Source organism: Phaseolus vulgaris, chromosome 8, assembly GCF_000499845.2.
Source record: "Phaseolus vulgaris cultivar G19833 chromosome 8, P. vulgaris v2.0, whole genome shotgun sequence".
Classification (NCBI taxonomy): Eukaryota; Viridiplantae; Streptophyta; class Magnoliopsida; order Fabales; family Fabaceae; genus Phaseolus; species Phaseolus vulgaris.
This window is the reverse complement of record NC_023752.2, coordinates 56,130,716-56,142,886: the sequence shown is the minus strand read 5'-3', so window position 1 is coordinate 56,142,886 and position 12,171 is coordinate 56,130,716. Positions and strand designations below refer to the sequence as shown.

The 12,171-nt window shown below is 32.1% G+C and overlaps 1 protein-coding gene across 1 annotated transcript in view; it reads left to right on the top strand.

The window, feature by feature from the left end:
- The first annotated feature begins 2,120 nt into the window (after positions 1-2,120).
- The window catches only part of LOC137825379 (subtilisin-like protease Glyma18g48580), a 60,806-nt gene continuing 50,755 nt past the window's right edge, over positions 2,121-12,171 (top strand). The window contains exons 1-11 of the mRNA XM_068631051.1: positions 2,121-2,276; positions 2,368-2,477; positions 2,558-2,655; positions 2,739-2,903; positions 4,055-4,178; positions 4,324-4,867; positions 4,943-5,043; positions 5,132-5,404; positions 5,519-5,630; positions 5,713-5,926; positions 6,047-6,186. Of these exons, the coding sequence (XP_068487152.1) occupies positions 2,184-2,276; positions 2,368-2,477; positions 2,558-2,655; positions 2,739-2,903; positions 4,055-4,178; positions 4,324-4,867; positions 4,943-5,043; positions 5,132-5,404; positions 5,519-5,630; positions 5,713-5,926; positions 6,047-6,186 (1,974 nt within the window). The 5' untranslated portion in view covers positions 2,121-2,183. The remainder of the gene's footprint in view (positions 2,277-2,367; positions 2,478-2,557; positions 2,656-2,738; positions 2,904-4,054; positions 4,179-4,323; positions 4,868-4,942; positions 5,044-5,131; positions 5,405-5,518; positions 5,631-5,712; positions 5,927-6,046; positions 6,187-12,171) is intronic.

Sequence of the window (12,171 nt, the reverse complement as noted above, 5' to 3'; positions counted from 1 at the left end):
CCTACCTATAATACTTGAAATTTGAAAATATTATATTAATTTATTATGTATAAAATATTGGAGCAAATAAAATTATAAAAAAAATGTATAAGACTTGATTGTTTCGTTGTGTGTGAGAGAGCAAATAAAATTACAAAAAATTAATAAGAGGCTGGAGAGAGAGGTGCAGAGAGAGAGGGAACCAAAAATGAGAAAAAGTATAAAAAAGTAGTTTGGGTAGAGGTAGTGGAGTGAGAAGGTAGTGGAGTGAGAGTCTCCTTTCAAAAATTTGGATTTTCCAATTTCTAAAATCCATATAAACAAAATGAATATCTGATTTAAAAATATAATAAAAATGTGGATCAAATTAAAAACTGAATTTAGATAAACGGATTTTTAATGGATTAGAACAATGTAAAAGTGGAGCAGTTTGACAAAACCAGATTTTTTTCCCAGCCCTAATATATAGTTATCAAAATTTGTTTCATATAGTTTATAAAGTCTTTCTTTTCTTTAATTGTCTTTATAATCTTGGAGTGCGTGCCCCCTTTTTTTTTTTCTTATCTTGGCTGATTGTAAAAACAGGGATTTTCTAGAATTATTTTATTTAAAGGAGACTTTTACTGATTTATTTTAATTATAAGGTATTTTTTTGCTGAGTGCTAAAACTATTAAGCAGATTAATTATATGCATGCATGTGATATGTCTGGTGTAAGGTTTAACATATCCATTACTAAAGTCATAAAGTTGTGAGTTGAAGAATCTTACATCACATTACACGGCACTTTATGTAAAAAGCAAAACTTGACTACAAAATTTGAAATATGTTTTATTAAACACCGTCTTCCATTAAAAGAGACTTTTGAGACCGCTGGTGTGATATTAATTGACGTTGCAACATGATATTTGGTGAGAATGTGATACTGACTCTATATTATAATATATGACCCGTAGCACACGCAAAACTGGTTACCCGTGTGTGTAAGTGGTTACTTATGTGACGTTTATGGTCACCCACTCTTCATGAAAAAAAAATCAATTTTTTTTTAATAAGAACCATATATTACATCGGTTAGATGGCTTAATCGGTATAAAAATTATATATTACATCGGTTAGATGGCTTAATCGATGTAATAACCCTACCAACCACAGATTCTTTCACATATACTGGCACACACAAAACTGGTTACCCGTGTGTCTGTAAGTGGTTACCTATATGACGTTTATGACCCGTCCACTCTTTATGAAAAAAAATCAATTTTTTTAATATGGGTCATATATTACATCGGTTCAATGACTTAACCGATGTAAAAATCATATATTACATTGGTTAGATGACTTAACCGATGTAATAACCCTACCAGCCACATGTTCCTCCACATATACTGACACACACAAAATTGGTTACCTGTGTGTCTGTAAGTGGTTACCTATGTGATGTTTATGACCAACACACTCTTTATGAAAAAAAAATCATTTTTTAATATGCACTATATATTACATTGGTTAGATGACTTAACCGGTGTAATATGGGTCATTATGAGTAAAAAAAATATTTTACACCGGTTATTACTAAGAACCGATGTTATATATTATTTTTTACCCTATTTTAAAGCTCGCGCTGTTCATTTGCGCACAATCTCAATTAATCACGTTATTACCACATCTACAACGTCAAATGTGTGTTACTATCAAAGGGTGTCAATATATCAACAATCCCCATAACAATCAATGGTGTACGTAATGAACTGGATGCATGCATAACAACGGTGATTGGTGTAGGCAAAGTTGGAATGTGGAAAAGGGTTTCATTTGCTTGGAAATTCCAACTCAACAAAAATGATAAATAATCACAGGCTTATCATTATTTGTGGTTAATCATCGTTCTTCCTACATTTCTTTTTGTTTTACTTTCTTTCTCCTGCAAATGTATACATTGGTTTTTCATAATAATAAATAATTGTTTAAATTTATTTTATTTTGTTTCATATTACAATAAACGTTTCAACGTAAATTAATTAATATTATATTAAATTCAAGAACATGAATGATAAAAAATGTCCAGTAACAGATGAAGTTAAAAACAGGAAAAAGCAAAATAAAAGTAATATGAAAAAAAAAATTGATACCTCTTTTCCCACTATAAGAAGAGTAGAGGCACAGGAGTGGAATAGAGGCACCCAAAACAAGAGTTGAAAGTAGATGAGAGTGATGGCATTCTCCATCTTCCAACTTCTTCTATCATCATTTCTTCTCTGCACTTTCTTCCAGGAACCCACCCACGCCCTTAGAAAGGCAAGTAAGCTCTGTATCGCATTTTACTGTTAATCTATACAACAAATGTAACATAAAAGCATTTCGTCATGTATATATGCTCTGTTTTCAGACCTACATTGTGTATTTGGGAGGGCACTCTCATGGACCAGACCCTTCTCCCACTGATCTCGAGACAGCCACAAATTCCCATCATGAATTACTTGCTTCTGTCTTAGGAAGGTAACACGACAGACACATTTGTTGTGTTAAATTAATGTTATTGGAACATTGTCATTAGTTAAAGTTTGTTAATTTAACAGTGATGAGAAGGCGAAGGAAGCAATCATGTACTCTTACAATAAACATATCAATGGGTTCGCAGCCCTACTTGAAGAGGAAGAAGCATCAGACATTGCAGGTAAGCGAATATCGTTTAAGTAATTATTTGCATGGCCCTCATTTTGTACACATCTTGAAGTCACTTCATTTTCACTGGAACAGAGAAACCAAACGTAGTTTCTGTTTTCCTGAGTAAAGAGCACAAATTGCACACTACCAGGTCATGGAATTTTCTGGGACTGGAAAAAAATGGAAGAGTTACTGCAAACTCTGCTTGGACTAAAGCAAAATTTGGAGAAGGCACAATCATAGCTAATATCGATACTGGTATGCTTGATGTTTATTTAAACCTTGTTAATAAAAGTTCATGAAATTATCTCTTTCTTTATTATTTTGTAGCTTTTCTTATACCATATTATTTTCAAGATATTATTACAACTTCTCCTCTACTTCATATATATCTCATTAAATTTATATTTTAATAATTATATGAGTCCTTTTCAAGATAAAAGAAATCTTAAATTTATATTATATTTACATGTTATGACTTCTGAATAATGTTCTATGATATTATAGAAAGATTGTGTTAAATTAATTAAAAATAATTTTAAAAAATTGTGTTTTGTTTCTCGGTTAAACTATAAATAGGAAATATAGTTTTAAAGTTGATTGTCGTAGTGTCACATTAGTAAGCTTTAACTTCGACTATTTCTCGTGCATTTCCATTTTCCATTCTTTCTGTTCAAAAGATTTCATTAAAAGTATAACTTAATATGGTTAAAACATTTCCATAATAAAATTATACACTAGGTTATAACATTAAAATATACGTAATATAAGTTATAAGATATCAGATATCTCCATTAAAATATGCTGATATAATATACAAAATAAATCTCAAATAAATTGAAAGTCTTAATAATAAGGTATTATTTTTTTTATCCTTAAAATAAACAATCAAATAAAACACGATTAACAGTGTAAGTCTTATAAAATCTTTATATAAAATTAAAATTACAAGATCTAAAAGATATGTAACATAGCAGAAATTACAAAAACATTTAACTAAAACATAGGAGAATAACTCCTATAATAAATACGTTATTGTTAACAAAGTAGAGGATGATGAAGAAAAGGTACATAAATTTCAAGGCTTAAATTTTTTTGGATAATTAGAACATACTTAAAATGGTTATTTCACACTCCTCTTTGATTGATAAATTATTTTAATATTTCTAATGTCTGTATGTGCTTGGTGTTTCCAGAAAATATATGTTGGAGAGATTCAAAACTTATAAGACATCAACAAACTCATAATAAATTGTTATACAGTTCAAAATTTTAATACAATTAATTTTAGTTTTCTTCATTATATTTTTAAACTTTTTATTTATTTGTTTTGTATGAACATGTTCAAAAAGATTTATAGGACCTGTTATTTTATACATTTTTACACTAGATCACTTACTGTTAAGCAGGAGTTTGGCCGGAACACCCTAGTTTTAGCGACAAAGGATATGGGCCAGTGCCTTCAAAGTGGCGCGGGAAAGGTGTTTGTCAAATTGACAGTTTTAATACTACACAGAAATATTTCTGTAACAGGTCATTTTTTTCTTTCTTATTTCAATCATCATAAAGTGAAAGATTACTTTATCCGCGTATTGGCACATTAGCTGCAATGTTTATCATTGAAAATGTTGTTGTGGAATGGGTAACATAGTAAAAGCTAACATAGTAGAAGTTTCAGGAAGCTGATTGGAGCAAGAATATTTCTGAAAAATCACGAGGCGGAAGAAGGGACGATTGATAGAACGTTCCGTAGCGCACGTGACTTCGTAGGACATGGGAGCCACACTCTATCAACAGCAGGTGGTAATTTTGTTCCTGGTGCGAATGTAGAAGGAAATGGCAGAGGCACTGCTAAGGGAGGGTCCCCAAAAGCTCGTCTTGTGGCCTACAAAGCATGCTGGAATAAACTGGACACAGGAGGGTGCAACGAAGCAGATTTCCTAGCAGCATTTGATCATGCAATATATGATGGCGTTGATGTCATCTCCGCCTCTATTGGGTGGTCCACTCCCTACAAGGAAGCTATGTTAACAGATGGTATTTCCATAGGATCATTCCATGCAGTCACCAAAAATATAGTCGTTGTTTGCTCTGCTGGAAATGATGGTCCATCACCTTCATCTGTCACAAACGTCGCACCCTGGTCCTTCACCGTTGCTGCCAGCACCATGGACAGGAGTTTCCTCAGCGAAATTTCTCTTGGCAACAAAACACACTTTCAGGTATCATCTTTCTATCCTATCACAACATGCATATACTTTTATTTTGTTAACTTAATTTGACTGCGCTTGTATCAGGGTGCTAGTCTTAATCGAGGCTTGCCACAAACCAAGCGAAAGTTCTATCCCATTGTATTTTCTGTCGACGCAAAACTTCGTAATGCCTCCGCTAGTGACGCGTAAGCTCTATTTTTATTTTTACTTTTATTTCCCAGTCTTGCTTCAAACACTTCATACTCGTTTCCTCACACGTGTATGTTGGTGTAGGCGTGTTTGCAAACCGGGAACACTTGATCCTGCAAAAGTAAGGGGGAGAATACTTGTCTGCCTTCGAAGTGATAAACTAGAATCTGTTAGAGAGGTCGAACAGGGTAAGCTTGCTGGCGCTGTGATAGTTTTTGTGCAGAATGATGAGCAAAGTGGAAATTTACTTCTGGCTGAAAATCAAGTTTTACCTGCTGCAAGTATAAGTGGAACAGCTGCTAGTTACATGAATACTTCCAATGCCAATACCACGGCCAACACCACGGCCATGTCCAGGTAAAGTCATATATCATTAACCACTTAGAAACCTCATATTAATTCTATTTGTGTGTGTGTATATATATATTTTATAATGAAGTACTTCACGAATTTATAAATATGTTGTTGCAGCATGTTTGGTTACTTGAATTCTGCAAAAACATATCTAGGAGTAAAGCCAGCCCCAATCATGGCTGGATTCTCATCTAGGGGTCCTAGTCTGTTGCAACCGTTGATACTAAAGGTCTATAATATGTATTTACATTTTGTTCTACCAAGATGGCAAGATGCATGATTTTTCATTTTGAAGGTACTTTGTTTTTCAGCCTGACATAACTGCTCCGGGTGTGAATATAATTGCTGCGTTTTCACAAGCTGCGGGTCCTTCGAATCTTGCATCAGATACACGTAGGACTCTTTTCAACGTGGAGCAGGGAACCTCTATGGCTTGTCCTCATGTTGCTGGCATTGCGGGTCTTCTCAAAGCATACCATCCTACCTGGAGTCCAGCAGCTATTAAGTCTGCTATTATGACTACAGGTACACCATGCTTAACAAAATGTTTTCTCGTATCCACAAAATACAAAATGTTCATGTGCAACATGTTATCTGTATAAGCATTGGTGCCTCATTAACAACTATGTTCTTGATTAATTCCAGCTACAACACTGGATAACACGAAGAAACCAATTCGGAATGCGTTTGACAAGGTAGCAACTCCATTTGAGTACGGAGCGGGACATGTTCAGCCTAACCTTGCAATTGACCCTGGACTCGTTTATGATCTAAACACAAATGATCAATTATACATGAATAAATAAAAAAATAAAAAAATTCCTAAAAAACACTTAATCCTATTCCTACATCAGCTTACCTGCTTACTTGCAAATTGAAATAATATGTGTATCTCTATGAAAACAAGATTATGGAATTAGGTACCAACTGAATTAAAATAATAAAATATAACTACATAAAAAATAATAAATTATTGAATGTTAAATATGTGATTATAATGGTAAAGAGCTCAAAAAAATGATATTATACATATTACTATTCAAATTAAAACCTGAACTCAACAAAAATAATATAATATTAATTACAATTCAAATCCAATTGAACTCAATAGAAAAATATAATAATACATTTACGATTCAAATTCTCAACAGGAAACATGTATTAAAATTTAAAATATTAATACATTAAATTAAAATGGAGTGATATCACATAAAAGAGTAAGGATCAGAAATCATCATTACACATAATTATAGATTATATTGGAATTGGAAATGAACCATTGAAAATATAAAACAATAATAACATGTTATAATGACATTCAGAATATATAATGCAAAAAAGGTAACTACACTGCTCAGATTAAATAATAATAATAATAGTTAAATAATATAAATGGGTGGAAACAAAAATATCTTTTTAAAGTTGGATTAAATGGACAAATTAGGTGAAGAAAAAAAAAATGACAAAGTCACCAATAAACCCTAAATGAGATTAATAGAACGCATCAAGAAAAATTTGAATAGACAGAAAATTTTGAACAAAAAACACTACAAAACTCCATCAGAAACTTCGATTAAATAAATCTAGAAAAGTCAGAAGCTTTGAACAGAAAACGAAGAATGTCAAAAAAAATGGAGAAAAGAAAACAGCATCCGCCAGAAAGATAAAAGACAATACAAAACTCTATCAGAAACTTTGATCGAAAAAACCTAGAAAAACCAGAAACTTTGAACAGAAAAGCCTGAAACTTTTAACAGAAAAGCCTGAAACTTTTAACAGAAAAGCCTGAAACTTTTAACAGAAAAGCCTGAAACTTTTAACAGAAAAGCCTGAAACTTTTAACAGAAAACGAATAATGTCAAAAATAGTGGAGAAAACAAACCATAAAACAGATAAAGAGTATCGTTCGAAAAGATAATAGACAAAAAATATCAAGATAGAACATAAATGTGAGAAGGAGAAAACAAACCAATAAACAACATCCACCAAAAAGATAAAAGAGAATACAAAACTCCATCAGATCGGAAAAACCTAGAAAAGCCAGAAACTTTTAACAGAAAAGTTTAAAACTTTTAACAGGAAACGAAGAATGTAAAAAATAGTGGAGAAAACAAACCATAAAACAGATAAAGAGTATCGTTCGAAAAGATAATAAACAAAAAATATCAAAACACAACAGAAATGTGAGAAGGAGATGAACAAAGGATATAATAGATTACCTGAATCATGGACAATGAAAAGAAGAAAAACAAAGAAATAAAAAATGGCTCGAACATAGCTCGAACTGAAATAAAAAAATGGAGATTAAGAATGAGCTAAAATGTTGAACAATGAACAAAACTCCATCAAAAACTTCAATCAGAAAAACCTAGAAAAGCCAGAAACTTTAAAACCTGAAACTTTGAACAGAAAACAAAAAATGTTAAAAAGATTGGAGAAACACAAACCATAAAATCTTGAAAACACTACAAAACTTCATCAGAAACTTCAATTAAAAAAAACTAGAAAAGTCAAAAACTTTCAACAGAAAATGAAGAATGTCAAAAAGAATGGAGAAAAGAAACTGGGAAAAACAAACCAATAAACAGCATCCGCCAAAAAGATAAAAGACAATAAAAAACTCCATCAAACACTTTGATTGGAAAAACCTAGAAAAGCCTGAAACTTTGAACAGAAAAGCCTGAAACTTTTAAGAGAAAACTAAGAATGACAAAAATAGTGGAGAAAACAAACCATAAAACAGATAAAGAGTATCGTTCGAAAAGATAATAGACAAAAAAATATCAAAACAGAACATAAATGTGAGAAGGAGAAAACAAACCAATAAACAGCATCCGCCAAAAAGATAAAAGACAATACAAAACTCCATTAGATCGAAAAAACCTAGAAAAGCCAGAAACTTTGAACAGAAAAGCCTGAAACTTTTAACAAATAGTGTGGAAAACAAACCATAAAACAGATAAAGAGTATCGTTCGAAAAGATAATAGACAAAAAATATCAAAACACAACAGAAACTTTAAAACAAAAAAACCTGAAAAGCCAAAAACTTTAAAACCTGAAACTTTGAACAGAAAACAAAGAATGTTAAAAAGATTGGAGAAAACAAACCATAAAACAGATCAAGAGTATCGGTCGAAAAGATAAAAGCAAGCAACTAAAATCCCAAAAAATGCAAAAACGTAACAAACAGAGTACAAAGAATATAAAAAACGCACCAGAAATGTGAGATTGAGATGAACAAAGATATAAAAGATTACATGCTCCATGGAGAATGAAAAGAAGAAAACCGAACAAAAATGAAAAATTGATCTATACAACACCGTGTATATATATATATATATATATATATATATATATATATATATATATATATATATATTAAAAAACAATCGTCATTACCATTTCAAATTTCAAAAGAAGGCGCCATTTCTACAAATGTCTAATGGTGATTTTAGGGAAAAATGCTTTCCAATACAGCAGCTCTACAGTTGCCAAAATGGTGAAAAAGAGTACAGAAAAAATGAGAGAAGGAGGCAAAAGATTGAGATGCAACTAGGGTTTGAGAGAAAAACGGGATGAGAGAAAAAAAAAGTTTTAAAGAAAGAGAACCGAAAAAGAAAAAAAATGAGAGAGAATGAGGAAAACAAACGGGATGAGAGAGAAAAAAAGTGAGTTTAAAAAGTGCTACGTTTTAGTTGGTACAGGTGTGTTATGATGATTGGTGGAAGTTTTTCTACTTTTGGTATTAAATGTTTTTGATTTTTTTTCAAAATTTTGTGAAGAGTACACGTGTTTAAACTTAGTCTAAGAGCCTCTCCATTTATATTATTTATATTATGTATAGATAGTTATCATGTATTTGCATATTAAAAAAACAATCAAACTGATATTTTACTTTGCAAAAGTTGATAAGGATGGATCCTCATCAATTAATTCGTTAAAGACTAAGTATTTTTTTTAGAAAAGTGATGATAAAATCCACCGTACTTGCTTTATCCCTGTATGGACGTTTTTGGTGTCATCTTTTTTCCTCACGTCTCTCCATTGACAAAAGCGATTATTGAAAAAAAAATGAGATTTTACAAAAAAAAAAAAAAAATTAAAAATGTTTAGTTTATTTTTTTAAAATGAAAAAAATAAAAAATAAAATCCTAAAACTACATAAACACTTATTTTTATGAATTTAAAGGTTTTTTTCCACCCTTATTTTTTTTCATAAAATTCTTCGTTTATCACTTGTTTCAAACATCAACATTATACTTTCTCAACTCTCAAATTCGATTAACACATTCAACTTTATTACTAATAAATTTGTTTCACTTATCATTCACTTGTGAATAATATATATGCAAAACATCATTACACCAAAGTCATTTTCATGATAAATGACTTCTTTAATAATTTTTTTCTATAAAAAGTCGGGTAGTTGATGCACAATTTTTATTATTTTATTTCATGTACCAAAAATAGGACTTATTAATTATGGAAATAATTTTTTTATATCAAGAATTTACAAACCAAATTACACCATTTTGAAAAGAATCGAAAAAAATCATCAATCTATCCTATAACTCTAGTGCCTTATGAGAAGTCATTCAAATTTCAACTCCCAACTCAAATTTTCTTCACTCCTATTTCTTTTAGAATTTTAGCAATAACAAAAATTTCATGGTTAACCTTTGCACTATTTATTAAGGAAATAATAATTATCTAATTATATGTAATTATTGTATGCAATATTTGACGATATTGTACCCAATTATATGCAATTAATTTAATAATTATAGAATCTCATGATTAGTATTCTACCTAATTAGATTGTAATTTGGGGTGAGAAACTGCCTATATATTTCCTATATATGAAGTAATGTAATATACACATAATAAGAAACATATTTTCTTCTTACCATTTATCATTTTCTTATGGTATTAGAGCACCGATCTTTGTGCCGAACAGCCTCTCCATTTTTATCTCCTAAATAAAAAAATCATGTCTGACAAAGAAGGCACCAGTAACGAGTCCGATAGAAACATCGTACAACGCTTCAGTGCCGAGCAAATTCAGTAATTGGCAAGGGCTATTTACTCACTCAACAATAACGGTAAAAGTGACACGTTTGTTAGCTCTGCAGGTCTGCTTGCCCATAACTCCTCTTTTAATTCTGCTTTTACGATGGATTTTGGATAGCGGAGCAACCGATCAGATTGCATCTTATTCACAATTTTTCACACACACTTCATCATCATTTATTTCAAATGTTAATTTGCCCACAGGCTCAACTGTGCCCATCTCATCTACAGGCACAATTAAATTCAATGACAAAATCACTCTCAAAGATGTTCTTTGTGTTCCTTCTTTTAATTTAAATATCTCATGTCCCTTAGTAAGATAACCAGTTCACTAAATTGTTGTGTCGTTTTTACCACATGGTTGCGTTTTACAGGACTTGGCTACGGGGAGAACGATTGGCTCGGTAAACAACACGCAGGCTTATACTACATGTCCCCTCTTCCAAACCAAGCCCACGCATCTCAAATATCAACCGATCCTGATTTATGGCACAAGCGCCTTGGACATCCTTCTCTGGCGTGTCTACAACTTGTATCTTCCTTACTACCTATCCCTATCAGTAAAAATCTTATTCCCATTCATAATAATTGTAGTATTTGTCCCAAAGCTAAACAGACCAGGCTACCATTTCCTTTAAGCACAATAAAATCTCATTCTCCATTTAATCTATTGCATTGTGACATTTGGGGTCCTCATAAAACCCCAACTCATTTTGGAAAACGTTTTTCTCTCACTATAGTCGATGACTATACTAGATGTACTTGGCTATTTCTTATGAATCACAAATCTGAAACCCAACATCTCTTAGAGTCATTCATTACATTTGCACAAAATCAATTTCAGGCATCTATTAAAACCATCTCAATGTATGCTTTTTTTCTCAAAAAAGTATTGAATGTCAACGCACTTGCGTCTACACTCCTCAACAAAATGGAGTAGTAGAACGCAAACATAGACATGTTTTAAACACAGCACGAGCCCTCCTATTTCAGTCCAATTTACCATTAGAATTTTGGGGAGAATGCGTTTTAACCGCCACATATATCATTAATCGCTTGCCATCACCTTTACTAAAAAATGAATCACCTTTTGAGCTACTATATAATCAACCACCTTCACTTTCTCACCTAAAAACTTTTGGTTGCCTATGTTACGCAACTGTTGTTTCACCTAAGCAAAAATTTGATTCGCACGCCCGATAATGCATCTTCATTGGTTATCCTCACAGTAAAAAAACATACAAATTATTTGATATAGATGCAGACACTTTTTTACAAGTCGGGATGTCATCTTTCATGGAAGTGTTTTCCCATTCTGCCAACAGTCACAGACACAATCCTCACCTCCATTACAATGTATTTTTCCCACTATTGACATTGACTTACCCACTCCTGTCCAACATTCACTCGATCGACCTTCTTCTCTTACTCATCACAATGCACCTGAACCTCCATCAAACCAACCTTCTTCTCCTACTCGTCACAATACACCTGAACCTCCATCAAACCAACTATCTTCTCCTACTCGTCACAATGCACCTGAACCTCCATCAAACCAACCTTCTTCTCCTACTCGTCATAATACACCTGAACCTCCAGTAGACCAACCTTCTTCTCCCATGCCAAGAAGTTTAGCACTCATTACCAAACCTTCTCCAACCGACCTTCTTGTTCGACGATCCAATCGCACATCAACCCA